Source organism: Chenopodium quinoa, unplaced genomic scaffold (genome assembly GCF_001683475.1).
Source record: "Chenopodium quinoa cultivar QQ74 unplaced genomic scaffold, ASM168347v1, whole genome shotgun sequence".
Taxonomy (NCBI): domain Eukaryota; kingdom Viridiplantae; phylum Streptophyta; class Magnoliopsida; order Caryophyllales; family Amaranthaceae; genus Chenopodium; species Chenopodium quinoa.
Window position 1 is genome coordinate 597,157 of NW_018745461.1, and position 17,565 is coordinate 614,721.

At 32.4% G+C, this 17,565-nt stretch overlaps 3 protein-coding genes across 3 annotated transcripts; 1 reads left to right on the forward strand and 2 right to left on the reverse strand.

The window, feature by feature from the left end:
• Positions 1-937: 937 nt before the first annotated feature.
• On the reverse strand, positions 938-4,330 carry LOC110714859 (30S ribosomal protein 2, chloroplastic). Its single transcript, XM_021893406.1, has 4 exons — positions 3,840-4,330; positions 1,887-1,988; positions 1,471-1,770; positions 938-1,321 (listed from the first exon to the last, which is right to left on the reverse strand). The coding sequence occupies exons 1-4, from the start codon at positions 4,176-4,178 to the stop codon at positions 1,283-1,285; spliced, it is 780 nt and encodes a 259-aa protein (XP_021749098.1). The 5' UTR covers positions 4,179-4,330; the 3' UTR covers positions 938-1,282.
• Positions 4,331-6,399: 2,069 nt separating this feature from the next.
• LOC110714775 (chaperone protein dnaJ 20, chloroplastic-like) lies at positions 6,400-9,411 on the forward strand. Its single transcript, XM_021893326.1, has 2 exons — positions 6,400-7,186; positions 9,031-9,411. The coding sequence occupies exons 1-2, from the start codon at positions 6,725-6,727 to the stop codon at positions 9,169-9,171; spliced, it is 603 nt and encodes a 200-aa protein (XP_021749018.1). The 5' UTR covers positions 6,400-6,724; the 3' UTR covers positions 9,172-9,411.
• A 1,875-nt stretch (positions 9,412-11,286) lies between these two features.
• LOC110715013 (protein ECERIFERUM 26-like) lies at positions 11,287-16,740 on the reverse strand. The gene is made up of 2 exons (XM_021893586.1): positions 16,184-16,740; positions 11,287-12,501 (listed from the first exon to the last, which is right to left on the reverse strand). The coding sequence occupies exons 1-2, from the start codon at positions 16,640-16,642 to the stop codon at positions 11,602-11,604; spliced, it is 1,359 nt and encodes a 452-aa protein (XP_021749278.1). The 5' UTR covers positions 16,643-16,740; the 3' UTR covers positions 11,287-11,601.
• Between the last annotated feature and the right edge of the window lie 825 nt (positions 16,741-17,565).

Sequence of the window (17,565 nt, forward strand, 5' to 3'; positions counted from 1 at the left end):
TAACCAATGGTTTTGACTTTTTTCACTTTCATTTCAATTTTAAAAAACTACTTTGGAAAATGTGGATTATAGCCTTCAATTTTGGAAAACTTTGACTTTTTCGAGCTCGTAATGGGAAGAGGATGAGGTATTTTCCAGGGACCCTAGGAGACCTAAAAAGCTATTTGGTTGTCATCCAATTTGCATTTTAACTATCAACTAAGTCGTTTATGTACATGCCCCCCCTTACATTAACTTTGCCACAATGGGCCTTCATATGATCAACTAGTAGATGTGATTATGTGAATGCTTCAAGACATATAATATCCCCCAAGGGTGCACCCCCTACCATCAATTTTCAACAACGGATCTCATAATCTCCAAAAATGTCCGATTTAATGTATTCTAGCCTTCAAATTTAGTCTCTATAGAACACATTGAGGTGCTTCCTAGGGTTCCCAAAGAGAACTAGTATGCCTACTCGGTGCTTGAAACCATCTCATTAATGCGGTAATGCCTTAACCCACCCCTCACCATCAAGTCTTAAGATACTTTGTCTAGGGCCTTGTGTTGTCTAAACATTGTGTTGCCTTGCCTTAATTGGGTCTTCCGTTGTCTTGGCCTTAAAGCAAGCCAAGAGTCTATCCTCAATTGCCAAAATAGGTTTTTTAAAAGCCTAACGTGTCTAAGTGTCTCGTCCTTGTGCCCATGCCCTAAGCTAGGTTGAGGCGTACCTTGTCCTGGGCAGCACTGCCCATGCATAGGCCTTGGCATGCCTTAATTGGGCATGGACATGACCGCATGGACAACGGCAACATCAGCATACCAAGGCCTAGGCCTTGTGCTTAGTAAGCATCAGCATACCATGGTTGAATTACAATCAACAATGGCGGCATGTCTGAAGAACAAAGAATCATTCTATAACAATTCCAGCAATTGGTTGACATGATACGCTAAATTGTATGGCATGATTATGCATGCATAATGGAAGTAGGGAATCCCAATTAAGAAAATATAAACAACAAATATATTATGCTGCGGATGAAGATGATGACAACAATAAAAGTTGTGAGCAAAAATAGTCACATCTGAAAACTAACTATGCCTACTAAGCTATTTGGGGTGACCAACTGGCCACTTAGCCAGTGCACCAACAAAGCCTCAGCTTACAGACTCGAGCAGTCAAGAACAAACTCTTCAAATCTTCTGATTAACTTTGTTATGAAGTTAAATCAAGTAAAAGAGCTTAATGGCACATACAAAACTTAGAACTTTCCATCCTAGCTTAAGCCCCTCTCCTGACCTAAGCTTTGTTCACTCGTATCTTTTGCCCTTCCAAAACCTGCAATGAAAAATTCTGCATCAGGAGACTTGAAAATAAAATGACTAAAATGTTGAAAAGAAAATAACAGCTAATGTCCAGATCATCTAATTATGGTGCATTGAGAACGCTAAATGGCAGATATCAAGTCATATGCTAAATCAGCTTACAGCATTGTTGAGAGCTTCAATTGCAGCTTCTACTTCCTCTTCTGATGAGAAACTAACAAACCCAAAACCACTAGACTTGGAGGTCCCTGGGGTCCGTTGAACCTTTGCACCGAGAACATTCCCTTTCTCTGAGAAGAAATCCTTCAGCAACTCATTAGTTACTGTCTTTGCAAGATTACCGACATAAACTTTATAGGGACTCTCAACAAATTGTGAATCCTCTGCCTGGGTCACTGCCCTGTCCATACCTTGCAAAGGTTTCTCGGTAATATTAACTTTTATTTTACGCCCACCAATTTCCTGAATCAGAAAGGGCAAAAGATGGAGAAATATTGGTCAAAATCCGATGCTATAATCGTACACAGACCCATGGCATTAATGAGTGATAAAATTTTAGGGGCAACAAGAGTGCATACTGTGTCATTTAACTTCTCGATCACTGCATTTGCATCTTCAATAGTCTTCATTGTCACAAAAGCAAACCTTCTGCTTCTTCCAGAATATTTATCATACATCACCTGCACGAAACAAGAAGCATTTGCGGTGTTTATCACTTAGACATCACATAATTTCATATAGAAAAAAAGAAGATGCCTCCAACCCACACAAAATATTGAAGAGGAGTGTAGATTAACCTCTTTAAGAATTCATCTATAGATGATAAAATATAGTAATGTACTACAACAAGTTTTGTTACGGCTGTCAAGCAGTAAAAACACCAGCATATATAAACCAAATTTCACGGTTGATCGAAACCTATTTCACGAAAAGGCATAACCGAACCCTGTCCACTATTCACTATCCTTCACAATAACAAAACCAAAGCATTATTCCCAAAGGGATGGGGTCGGCCACATAAAACATCTATCTATTTTGGTCTTCTGCAAAGACCCCCCCCCTCCCTCCTTTGGCTTTTATCTAGAGCTCTATGCTCTTGCAAACTCATTTTCTCCACCTCATTATCCTCCAAGAAATTGGATTCAAATTAATCAAAGTTGAATCCATCTACTGTTATCTCCTCATCATACAGCTGACGGTGGTCGTATAGAAGTCAGAGGGGTCAGATTCTTGGTGAAAACTAATTGCTTCTTCACTATTTAGCTCAGTATTTACTTTAGTATCTGTAAATAGAACTTCAGTATTTACAGATATAAGAAAATTTAATCTTTGTTTAAGTTTCTAGATTAGCATATGGCATTGGTGAATCATGGTTTATTCAGCTGCAAGTCGCTGCTTTGCATCTGACTGAAGCCAAGCATTGTAGCCACCACCACCATGGGGTCTGTTTCTTTTACATGATTTCCCTTATAAGAATTGATATGTGAATCCTTGTAAGAGAATCAAAAGTCTGAAAAAAAAAATTCAAAATAGGATCAAAATTAAATATTCTTTGTACCCCTTGTCCTGTCTTAATTGTCTCAATTGTCTCAATATAAAGAAGAGATCAGTAGATCATATAATGGGCGAGGCTTCTAAAGGGCCTAAGTATGCCGTCCCCCCGTCCCCCCCCCCCCCCCCACCCCCTCCTCTCTCTCTCCAACTTTTGATTACTAATCGATACAATTGTAATGCATATATCTAGTTTTAGGTTGATATTAGGCTTTCCCCCCATCACAATCAACACCTCGCCTCTCCTCTAAATCATACAATTTGAACTTTTTTTGGTAGAAATACAATTTCAGAGGATGACATGATGACTTCTCAAACACTGACAAACATATATAGAAAAAGGAACAAATCACACAGCAACAAAGCCTCACTAATCTCAGTATCCTCAATCATCCATTGTAAAGTTATCACCTTAAATCCAAGCACAATCAACACCTTAATACAGTTAACTGGCAGCCTACTCATTGCCCCCCACCCCACATATTTACATCATAGTTTTAATTAAAAACCAAGCCTTTAATAACCACAAATATCTAGTATGATCTCCATATAACAACATTGTCAAATTATACTCCATAACTCGAAACAACGATAATTACAATCCTTAACCACCAAAATAAGAGGCACTGCAATTGCTCCACCTCTTCAAGTGATCTACATTGCTTACTACAAGGCATACATACACTAGTAGCACCAGTGAGGCCGGCGAAATCCATTTTGTGAAATAAACATATGTTCAGTATTCAAGGTATAATACACCAATTCTTACTCTACAAGAATCATAAACTTTTGACAGTTTGACACAGCACAAATTATTGAACAAAATTTCAACTAAACAGACACCCATCAAAGCAAAAGACCAAAATTGCAAATAAATAATTTGTAAATGTTACTCACATCAAACATAAATAGCTAAAATGTAAATAAATCCCTGAAAAATAAATTCAAGTAAAATAGAAAGCTTTGAAGAAATTAGAAACCTCGGCTATCTCAACGGCACCATGCTCTTCAACAATGTTACGAAGTTCATCATTATTGAGATTTCTTGGAATGTTACCAATGTATAATCTACGAGCTTCTTCCCCATCTGAAGAAGATGGTGCAGAAGATGAAGAAGAAGTTTCTTCAGCTACAACAGCTCGAACCTTCAACAATGGCGGATTTGTAGCGATTCTGGACTTGAATTTTAGACCAAACCCATTATTAAAAGAGGGAAATTGAACCAAATTTTGTGATAAAAACTTGGGTTTTGAAGAAGATGAAGATGAAGAGTGTTGAAGTAGGCCATGACATGGAAGAATTGAAGAAATTGTTGCCATTTTTTTCTGGGTTTTTAATGATAATTTCAAATACCCAATTCACAAATTAGATTGAATTTGGAGGAAGAAGATTATCCAGATTATTATTATGATGTTTTGGTACTAAAACATTCACAATTTCAATGGGGTTTTGCAAGAAAGGGTTTTTGGTGTTCGAATTTGGGTGTTATCGCTTTATCCATATGTCAGCTGCCTATCACGTGATCAGGGGCAAATATGTAATTTTGCGCAATATTTCCATGGTCAGTCATCAAATTGTACTATGGTGTAAAAAAAATATTCTCTCTCATCTTACAATTCTACAATAACAGTATTTAACTCTATGATAACTGTATTAAAATTAACCATAACAGTATACAATTCAATAATAACAGTATACAAGTTAATAATAACGGAGCACCGACAACCAACCTCTACCCCCTCATATCCAAAATCTTTCGATCTATGGGAATTGAACCCACCGTTTTTCATGGCTGCAATTGTAAGTATAGACCTTGAACATTCTTCGTCAACCTTCGACTATCATCTTTCATCAACCAAACTTCGAATAACTCCTTTAATTTGAATCAGCCACAAAATTCTCACCTTCAGTACATCGAGCACCGCTCCTTGAAGGGAAGATTACTGCAATTTTGATGGGGTTTTTGTGGGACTGATTTTCCGACCACCGATGCTTTTTCTCGTGAGTGGTAGTTTTTTGAGTTCCTGTTATTTTCACCCTCTAATCCTTCTTCCTTTTCCATTTTGTTTTAGCTTTTTAAATTTTACAATTTTTTTACGTATTTTTTTTATTGTGGTATGGACTCCAACTATCCATACCTGGTAGTGGTCTATACTTATTCAGTCCTCAACGGTCCAATGTGCAAAATTATTCTACCTCATACACTTTCCCCTATCAGCTTTCCTTGACTTGAATTGTGTTAGGTTAATGTTGTATTGTCGTGTTGAATTAACTTTTAACCACAATGTCATGTATACATGAATTAAGTTGTGTAGTTCGCCAAAAAAAAAAAAAAAAAAAAAAAAAGTTGTGTAGAAATTTATGTTGCGTTGACGTATGAAAATAACTTTTGTAGACTTTATAACTAGCGTGCACATCTCACATGTTGGTGTGTAAGATGTGATACTCAAAACGTTGGATTGCACATAAATTTACTCTTCCTTTCTACATTCATTGAGATAAAAAGGGATTGGACTATTAATGAAGTTTGTTACAAGCGGTTTCACTTCTAGGATTTAATGTACTATTGTTGTGTGAAATTAACTTTTGTAAACTTTATAGCTGGCGTGTACATCTCACATATTAGCGTGTAAGAAGTGATACTTAAAATGTTGGATTGCACGTAGATTACATTTCTCTTCAACTTTCATTAAGATAAAGGGACTATTCTTGAAGTTTGTTACAGACAATTTCACTTCTAGGATTTAATGTAATGTTGTCATGGAAATTTACTTTTGTAAACTTTATAAATAGCGTGTAAACCTCAGATGTGATACTTAAAACGTTGGATTGCTCATAGATTGTTCTTCTATTCTACTTTAATTCGGATAAAGGGGATTGGCTTATTAATGAAATTTGTTACAAAAAGGATATAACTTCTATGATTTAATGTTGTGTTGTCGTGTTAACTTTTGTAAACTTTATAACTAACGTGTATACCTCACATACTAACGTGTAAGATGTGATACTTAAAATGTTACTTTGCACATAGATTTAGTGATTTGCTCCTCTAGACTACGTCAACTTGCAGATGTGATACTTGCACATAGATTTAGTGATTTACTATTTTACACTACATCTATTAGATTAAAGGGAATTGGACAATAAATGAAGTTTGTTACAATATCATTTATAGAAATCATGTTATATAGCATAAACCCACAACTAAGGTACTTTGAAAATAATTAGATAATCCTAATGTCCAATATGATAATAATTTGCCCTTGAACTTATGTTAGTTGGACAATATGCTAATAATGTTAGTTGGACAATATGTTAAAAATTTGACCTTGAACTTATGTGTTACTCGAATCAAACCTATAAATAGATTAAAACGTTAATTAAGGTGGAAAAAAACATTTGGCCACTAGTTTTTAAGAAATATTCCTTAATTGTTTAAGTAGTTAAGTGTCCATAAAAATAAACCGTAATTAAGACTATATTGATTTAACTTCACTAATCATCTTTTTGCAAGAGGTTCAATAAGGAGGGTAATTAAAGAAAATATTGTGCATTTTGTAATCTCCATCATTCTACAAGTCACTTCCTTTTTATACACTCATACTTAAATTAAATTTTAATTTCTAAAAAAGTTTACCAACACGCTAACGCGTATCTTTATAATTCGTAAAAGTTATGGAAACCGGAAAAAAAAAATTACAAATTAAAAATTACAAATTCACCATCGTCATTTTCCAAGTTGCACGCAAAATCTTGGGCTTTTTCTAACTTTCCCAGCACCTCAATTTATATTTCTTCTCCACCTTCTCAAACCTCCAAATTTGCCCAACATTTTGTTAAAATAAAAATCCAAAAACCAGAAAAAATGCAAATAAACTACGATAATTTGATCTCAAAAAACTCAACTTTCCCATTTCCATCAAACCCCATTTCTTCAATCCCATCTTCTTCCTCTTACCTCCCTTCAAATCGCATTTCCTTTCAAACAACACTGCCATTTTCAACTCTCAAAGCTCGAGCTACCCTCAACAATGGCGGAATCACAAAACCCATCTCAGAAATGACCTTCTATGAGCTTCTCGACATCCCAACAACTGTCGATTTGTCTGAAATTAAGCAGGCTTACAAGCAACTTGCGCGCAAATATCACCCTGATGTATCACCCCCAGATTTAGTGCAGGAGTATACCGACCGATTTATTCGTGTTCAAGAAGCGTATGAAACTTTGTCTGATGCTCGAATGAGAGCTATGTATGATCGAGATATGGCGCGCGGACTTCATCTTGCGTTTTCTGCTCGGAAGAAGATGAACCAGTTTGATGATGAGGTATATTTATAGCATATTTTTGGAATTTATGCCATTAAATTTGATCTGGGTGTTGTTGAATTTTGATTTTGGTATTTGGGTTTGTGAAAATTTGAGTTGGGTATCTTTGTTTTTGATCTGGGTGCTTGAATTTTGGGCAAAGTTTGATCCTTAATTTACCAATTTTTTGGTTGAAAATTAGGGTTCATTTAGTTTTGTTCTTGTTATTGAGCTAATTTTATGACTAGCTTTTGTTAATTGAAGCTAAATTTATATTCTGTACTTATTATTGCGCCACTTGGTATGAATTATTGATGTTTCCTGTATCACCTTATTGCTAATATTGGCGTTCATTGATAATTGAAGTATATTTTTTGAAACAAGTTTATTAATATATTTAATTATAGTTTATAGGTTGATTGTACTTATACGTAACGTGTCATGTTGATTGATGAGGTTATTATAGATTTAGCAATCAAAAAGAGCTATCCTTCTCATGTTGCCCAACTTTAACTCAATTTGGATGTATAGAAATTGCTGTCAATTACTTGACACTAATGCCGTCGTGTTGTGGTAAATTTGGTTGAAATCACCTCTAAATTTGTTCAATCTGAATCAATATAAGCTAACTGCCTGGATTTCTCTGCCGACTTTGTAGTGGGGATGATCAATTCAAGTCGATGATTTTGTTTTTGCATTTTATGTTGTTCTTGTTCTATAGCTAAACAGTATATCTCAGTTTTGGTTAAGACTCCTACTTTTTGTTCATCATAAAGCCTTCGGTTTACATTGAGAGATTAATGTTGTTTTCCCTCCCCTCTTCATCCATAAACTTCCCTAGAAGATGATGTTGCTTCACATTCACAGTTAGTTTGCAGCATATTAATCACATGTAATACTACCTCCGTTTCATATTATTTGCAATGATTTGACATAAAGTGTGAGTGTAAAATGTCTAATCGTTGTAAATAATACTTTGTATGAAACGAAGGTAGTACAAGCTTATGCTTTATCATGTAGGGTACTCTTTTCCTTAGGTATATTGCAGGACGAATAAGTGAGCTCATAAAGTGTAGTATCATCACAAGTCTGAAGTCTGCCCCGCCCCCTTCTTAATGCTACTTTGGGTTGACAATTTTAGACACTTATCGACTAGGGAATGCCATAATTGACTTTCTTAGGTTATGAGTTTTTGTTAGAATCTTTGATGACTGTATTAATGATTATTTAAGATGCCGTCCCATTTGTTGGACTGAATTTCATAGGTTTGTTAAACCTAATAGTCCCTCATTTATAAACTAACAAGCCACTTGCTACCTTTAGATTTTCACTTTGTTGAAATATGGTAGAAAAAAAATCATTTTTAGATAAATTTAAATGGTACTCTGTATTATCATAAGACTGTTGTTAAGTTTTACTGTAATATTCTGATACCCCATCGATTATATTAGTGAAAAGTAAACAAGGTTTTGACCACAAAAGTTCAATTACACCTATAATATTGAATTGAGTATATTATCAGCCAGCCAAGGTTGAATATTATTCATCTGAATCTCGAAAAAACCAATCAGATGTAGTTTTCCCTTAACATAAGCTAGCTGGTCCCTTTGTTGTGTTAATGTGTTGTAGTTGTTTAATTATGAGCTATCCTCTTGAAGAGAAGGATAAACATGATTACTCACTCATGTAATGTTTCCTCTATCCAGATCTTTGAATAAAACCCCACCAGCAGCCTAATTGTTGCTTGTCCTGTTTGTTTTTACATTTATTGATTTTATGAAGCATTGATTACTTCTGTTTTTGGAAGCTAAAATGTATTATTGGATCAAATTTTCTCCTAATATCTGACTTTTGTTTGCAATCAGGAAATGAAGGACACAAGTGATTGGAGAGGTCGTTGGCAGAGCCAACTATCAGAATTGAAGAGAAGAAGCATGTACAAAGATGCTAAGAAAAACTCATGGGGTGCTAGAATGCGCCGTCAAAGGAGTGAATCACCTTCATAATCACAAATTTACTGATAAGCCTCGCTATGTATATATCTGTGTTTTTGTTCAGTAGTTTTTTTAACCACTTTTTGTGGATTTACTAGGAATAGGAAGAATTAGCCCTTTGCTGATTGCTTGGATTGTGCTTATAAGTTCAAGCAATGATGTGGGCTTGTCTTTCTGATTATATCATCCACAGGTGTTAACTGTGTAATCAAGAAACATATTGCATATATACATCTATGCTTCTTGCTCGAATTTGCTCGCGAATTTTGATTTTATTATACTTTCTTTCACCATTTTGAGCTTCTTTATGGACATATACAATGCAAGTACAAAAGAGCAGAGGGAAAATAATGCATCGAAGCTTATGGCTCCGAAAATCATCATTGTACATCCAGTTGAATTGAATCTTGTGCAGGACACAAGTGTACAACCTATTTTCATACGAATTAAAGCTTTAAGATGAGTGATAGCTCTAGCGTTGCGCCAAAGGAACACTGGAGAAGATTATTGAGGTCAATTTCATTTGAACACTGGAAAATGGAGTGGTGAACTTCTGAGGTTCATATATATTTTTTATTTTTTTTAAGAGCATTTTTAAAAAAAAAAAAATTACATCATTTGTTGTTTTCAGCTTGGATATATCATAGATGGATGTTATTTTGGTCCCAACTTAAGGATAATGTTTCGATTTTTTTATGTGGAGGTGGATGGGAGGTGTTAACTGTTTGCCATAAAATGGAAATTGGTGTTCGATGATAATGATAATAATAATAGTAAATAAATAAATAAAAATTGAATTTAGCAAATCTTGAATGAGACATTCTCACACTTAATTATTGTGAGACAAAATGTTCACTAGCATAAGTATGTACCATAATTTTAAACTTTCGTAGTTATTTTACAACTATCTCATTCAAGATTTTGCCTTTTAAAAAATAATAATAATAAATGTTTTCGTGATCTAATTAATTTCATCATGATGAATGTTATTAAATTATGGGCTCCTTGGTAAATTTAGAGATGAAATTACCAAAAACAAAAAATGGAAATAATAGAGTTGTCCCCTTTAGAGGACCAGAGGTTTATGAGTCTTATCCTTTACACCGAACATTATAAACAACAAATCAGGCAGTTGAAGACGAACTTCTCTGAATGTAACACTGTCACACTGAGCCATACCCTACCAAATTTTATCAGCAATTTTGAAGCTCAACAAAACTTCATCATTTTTTCTTTTTCAGAAAACATTTGCAATAGGAACTAGGAACTTTTGTTCAAAGTTTTTCTACTATTTTCGTTTCAGATTATGTGCAATGATTTGACAAAAGTCAATTAGTTACAATTTGATTTGTAGAGTAATGTATTGTGTCATGGCCTCACGAAGCCATCCCGACTAGTGACATCTTTATATTCATAATAACAATGATAATATTTTACTTCTACCCATTAGTTCTTTATATTAGCTTAATTGGAATTTTTTCCATTATTTCATACATGATTGCTATAAATTAAACCTCATTCCAATATTTTTTGTATTACATCTATAAATATATAGGTCGCAAGTGATTTATATGATTAAATTATAAAAAAAGGTGATATTTTTCATCTCATACTAGATATTGCCTTTTTCTTTACGAAATATATAGTGACATTTTTTAGGGTTATTGATGACAATTTACTCCAAATGTTTTAGGGTTATTGGTCCTATTACTCCAATCTTATGCACCACATCTGGAATAAGATACAACATTCAAGTGTTGAACAAACTAACTAAAGTTAAAGTTATTTGCACCAAAACATTTGTATTTGTTACACTTACAAGTGTTTGGACATAATATAAATGTCTATCTTTAGACCATGACGTTTTAATTCCTTTGTGCCATAACTAGTTTTATGAGATTTTTACATTTTAAATATTGTGTTGATCATATTTAATTAGCCACTAAAATTTTTATTTTTATTTATTTTTATTTTTTATGTTTTTTTGAAGCATGTACAAGAATACAATAGATACATATCCATAGATGTTATTGTATGCTAGATTATTGCCAAGTGGATGATCTCCAAGCTAAGACAAAAAAAAGACTTATGAGAAACAAGCTTTTACTTCAAAATCTATTTCATTCATATTAAATTTGATATATATTATTATGTGCTTCATACATTATAATAGAAAAAAGTAAAGATACAAAGTTTGACTCTTATTACAGAGAGATTGTATGATCTAATTTCTTGATGACATACACATAATTATATATTTATTCCATATAGTGTACAACATAGATGATGGAAACATAGCTAACTGTATTATAGTTGAATTATCCAGAAAATTATAAAGTGTTTTTAATAATATGACAAAATACTTAATTTCAACTCACACCAAACCAATTCTTCAAATAAAAGTACCAAAAATATAACTATAATGCATAAAACTCCCCTTGCTTAAGCACTAAGACCCCATTCCTTCAACTCCTTCTTGAGGTCCACCATATAATTCTTTGGCAAAATAATTGTCACGGTTCTTCCTCCGCTCAAAGTTTTTGCATTACTTTTATCATTAATATCTTTTGGACTCGGAAGTACCAAAACTACCCCTTCTTCTCCAACACCATCCACAAAACAATTCACAAATCTTGGGCTTAACCCTTTCAGCTCGAACCCATAGAAGTCCACTTCTTCCAAGTTAACAAATGTCAAATTCGACCCGTATATAATACAATCACATCCTCCAGGGTCTCGGCCCACAACCTCTTCAATTTGATCCCTTATGCTCTCGGCCCTGTCTTGGATCAGGGCCGCGAGCTCTTTGGGATGGGCCTTCCCTATGGAAAACTCCGCCTTGACCGAGCCCACAAATTGGTTGTTCCTTAGGGCCATGGCATCCTCTATTGGGCTTGCGGCGTCTTTCTTGATGACTGTCACTGTGTTGGGCTCAGGCCCATCTTTGATTCTTGCTATGGCCCGCCAGATTACGGCACTTAGCATCTCAAAAGATTGGATTGGGCTTAGAGTGGAATCATTCTCATAAAATTTAGCTTGCAATTGGGTCAATTGAGTGGGCTTCAAATGAAGGGAGATTGTGCCCATTTCACAGGGAAAGGGCATGATCCAATGGTCTCCAAGTGGGCCCACTATCTTTAGAGATGATGGGTCTGAGTTTATGGGCTTATTGGGCTTGAGATTTCTGGCAGGTTTTTTGTTTAGGCTGGGCGAAAATTTGGGCTTTAGTCCATTCAAGAATAGTGCTAAAGTGTTCATGTAGTTTGCTGCTGAAAATGCATCTCCTAGCACATGGGCCCAGCTGAGGCCCAAAGATAATCCTCCACATTTGAAAGAGGTAATCTGTACAATCATAAAAACAAACACTCCATGTTGTCACAAAGTCGCAATGAAACTAAGACTCTAGAGGTCTTTCTTAATGTTTTTTGTATTTCTTATCTCTATTTTTAATTTTTTTTTTTTAAAATATCATTTCGAGGATAACATCTAAAGACCACAAACTTTCATATAAAACTATGACATGTGGGGTATAAAAATTTATGAGGCGGCCCTAGCTTATCACCATAATAAACAAAATATCTATATCTTTTGCATATTCAGGTAAAACCGTCAATTATTAAACCACTGCTAACTCAAATAATGGTTTTAGGGTAAAGCCGCTAATTTGATTAGCGATTGTAGGGTAACTTACTAATTGAACTGGAGGTTTTATCCATATATTCTAATGTGTTGCGCGTTTAATTATAAGTATGCTCGTTTAATTACAAGTATGCCATTAGATAAACATTTCAAGTTTATATGGTGATGGAGGAATAGATGGGGGGAGTTTCTAGATTTTGTGTGACTTGCGTACGAAATCTCCTACGAGTAGCTACCAACTGTTGAGCAATAAAGTCTCATTAATTGGTAAACTGACAAGTCAACAACCTACTATAGTACAATTTAGGCTGATGATGCAAATCGATCAAAGAGGTGGAATCCATTTTAATTTCGGAATATTGCTTTAATTATAAATGATTAAATATTTGTTGATAATTGAATATATTTTATACAATTATACATAAGTTTATTTTAAAAAGAATACTCCTTAGATGTCAACCATAAATATTTGCTTTTCATAACTATAATTTATATAAGTTATTAAATAAACTATGCAAATAATGAAAATAATAAAAAAAAAAAAAAAAACATTAAAATAAAAAGAAACAAAAATATTTTACTCCTTAGATTTCAAACATTAATACTTTCCATATAGTATATATTAATATATTCGAATGAAGGCAGGGATCTCTTGATCCTTTATGAAATATGATTTATAGTTTAAATATATAAAGACATAATGCATTATAATAACATAATACATTAGTGTTCTATTTAATTGGTACATGCTATTTAGCAACTTTTTGTTATATATATATATATATATATATATATATATATATATATATATATATATATATATATATATATATATATATATATATATATATATATATATCATCATCATCATTATTATCCTTGTATTTTATGTGATAGAGTGCATGTGCTTTACGTATTATATACACACTTGATTAAGGGCTTGTTCTGTTCAGCTTTATTTCAGTTCAGTCCAGCTTCAATCAGTTCAGTTCCTAATTTCTATCTCTCATAAACAATTCATTTGAGTTCAGTTCAGTTAAATTCAATTATTTTCAATAAAATCGGAACATGTCCTAAAAACCAAATTTAAATTTTTCTTAGTTTTTTAAGAACAAATTATTTGTTAAATTCCTTCATCATAAAATTTATTAGTTAAATATTTATTATCACAGGTATAATTTTTGTAGATACTCTTTAAACTATAAATTTAAATTAATTCCTCAATGATAGATATTATATTAACGATAATATTAGGATATACAGGCATTATGAAAAATATTGTCGTACACAATTTGGTTGGAGGATAGTGAATTAACGTCCAATATATTGTGGTTGTCAATTGTCATGCCATAAAGTTGTCCATATATATTTAATGTAAAATCATCCAATTTCCAAATTTGGAACTTGGAAACAAACTTTTTCTTGATAAATAATAAAACACGGATTATGTCACTAAAGTAACAAATTGAGGTCCACTAAAGGATACTATCTCTAACACCTTGTTTCACTTTGATTGGACAATTAATTTATTGTGGTTAGGTTGATATAATATATGGTTTCTTCAATTTAATATCTAAGGTGTTTGGCTCATAAGTTGATATTGATTTGAAATAATCATCAAATTCAAGATCAGTATGATATGAGTTTGGATTTTGATTATTTTATATGGAAATGATTATTTATTTTTAAGTTGATATATCAAGGTTTGGTATTGAATATTCGAATCATTTTTTCATTGTGTTTTTAAGCTTTACTTAGGTATATGCCCTTATTTTTCAATAATTATGCTTGATATGAAAATAAAATAAAATAAAATTGTTAAAATTATATATTATAACATGGTAAAACCGTAAAATGTGTTTTTGCATGAAACAAAATAAAAGTGAATACGTTAGATAAAAAACACCTCAATATAGGAATAAATTAAGCGATCGAATGCGTACATGAAACATATATAAATAGATTTCACCCAAAAAAAAAACATATATAAATAGAGCAAGTATTAATTATTTCAAAAACTGAGGAGTCAAATTAGTAATTATGTCATCCCACAAATTAATTTTTGGCAGTTCCCCTCTTTGCCCTGGACCATCATCCACCTCATTGATCTATATCATCTATTGCATTTAAGGTATGCAATCAATGCTAGTTTAGATTTTAGTATGGTATGAATTATGATAAAGATTGATAAAGATACTTTTTTCCTAAGTGAATCAAAAAATTTATAAAATAATAACCTCTAAATTCATGAAACAAAATTATGATAAGCAAGATTGAAAAGGATATGTATATAAAGATGTTTTTTCTCCAAAGCATCCATATGATTATTTTTATTGCTTGAAACAAAAGTACTAAGGATAATTGTTTTTTACATAATATGGTTTGTGGGTGTATCCGATCCGTGTATGCATGATTGTTTTCATGTGTAGAGATATCGAGTTACAAGTACAAGTCAGTAATCGATGTAGATGAGATTCAATTCTTAATTTGTTTTTTTTTTTTTTTTTGGAGATTCAACTTTTTTTTTTTTTTTTTTTTTTTTTTTTGAGATTCAACTCTTAATTTTGAGTACTCTATACTTTGAAACTTTAGTCAATTAATTATGTTGACATCTATTGTATGCTATTGGCCTGGTAAAACATGACGATATTGAAAATAATACTCGTATGTGCTTGGATTTAAACAACATGCGGGATTATTATTAATTTTTTTTTTTTTTTGCTACAGGAAAACAAAGGCAACCTTATTTATTACACCTACATGTATAAATGAATTTGTTGGCCCTACCAGTATGTAGTAAACATACTTGTTTATGCTTTCAAAATCAAATTAAGTGGTTGAGTAATCACTAAAAATAGATATATATATTATTTATGATGATAGATTTACACACAGAAACAAATTATATGCAGCCATGCAGCCGTATTTTGATGATTAAATTAATTACAACAAAGAAACAAACGAGTGTTTTAGGTGGTGGTTATGCAAATTAATGGAATAAGTATCTAAAAAAACAAAATATAAATTAAATAAAGAGTGTTACCAATTAAGCCTAGATTTGTGGACCTTGCAAACAAATCCTAAAGTGGAGAAAGTAACATCTATCTATGTTTGGAGTTTGTTCGTTGTCATTAGACTTGATATTATTTTATGATTATTTAATGAAATAATTTTATAAAACTATATACCCTTTATAGTTGAGGTCTAAATTCAATCACGGACCAAAACAATTTCAAACATATATAGATGAGTAGATGATGACAACAATATCTATATATACATATTCAATAATATATGATCTGATTCACATAAAATAGTATATGCGAATATTAATTATGAACAATAAATACAATTTAAATCAAAAGAAAGATTTATCGAGGCAAACCTGTAGAAAAACAAGAGGAGAGAAAGTGAGCTCAGGGCCAAGAACATTATCAGCAACAAGAAGCCTTTGAGAAGAAGTATCCTCCATTTGAATCCATTCATCTAGGGTTTTCGAGCTTTTGGCTTCGACAAATCTAACACCGCAATCGTTACACTTGATAAAAGGTCTACCATCTTCTTCAGATCTCCTAAACCTTCCACAAGATTCATAATAGTAACAAAGCCATGCAAAAATAGCCTCCTTCAATTTAAAAGGGATTAATCCCTCAATTGCTTGACTATCAAGAAAGTACACTACCCTTAAATAATGTACTTTCATTGCTAAATCCATGTTATTAGGCTCATAAGCTAAATTTCCCGTTACCGTCGCCGATCCTACGGAAGATAATCTTATCCCATAAACAAGATTATCTTCATTATGATTATCATTAGAGTTTTTCATAGTACTACAAACTACCATTATTATGGTATGTAATATGTATATTATTATTCAACCTTTTTTTTTTTTTTTTTTTTTTGGTATGTTATATTGATAATTGTGAGTTAGGGTAGTATATGGTATTTATAGAGAAATTAAAAAATAATAAAAATGGGTTCATAATTCATTAATCATATGATACAAAGAGTAGTTGTAAGCAATGAAACATAGCATTAAATATTGATAGCTTGCTTGTGTAAGTGGTGGAATTAATGGTAATAAGTTGAATATTTCGTACATATAAGTGTGGTGGCATGGACAGCAAATGCTTCTACGAAGTATTTGGTGTGCCAATTTAATTGATGAGAAATTATTATTACTGCTTTAAATTCTCTCTTCTCGTATTACTCCATTAATTAGAGAGAAAACTACTCCATATTAGGGTAACGAACGCTAGTGTAATATGAGTATATTTTATTTGGGTATGCTCTATTTACCTGATTTAATTTCACTGATATGAATTTATTTGAACTTATTGACTAACTTATCTAAACTTATTACGCCTTATTAAAATTTATTTTAGTTGTAATTTATACTTGAGTAATCCTTATCAAAACTTATTGAGCCTGATATGAACTTATCTGGATTCAAATGAACCAGTTACACCTGAAATAAGTGAAAATAAGGTGAATATGACCCTTAGTAAGATAAAAAAAAAATAGATAAATAAATAAATAAAAAAAAATTAAAAAAAAAAACATGTCATGGTCCTTTTTCCTAGCCTTAATGGTTAGGTTCGTTATTATGGGCTTCGGATACCATTTTTCAAGCAATATATTAATTGGTACGTAAATTATGTAAAGCGCTATACATAAATTATAAGTGATGCTAAGGATTGTATATAGCATTTTTCATAAATTAAATATCATTATATCAAGAACTAAATTTATAACTTGTATTGGCGC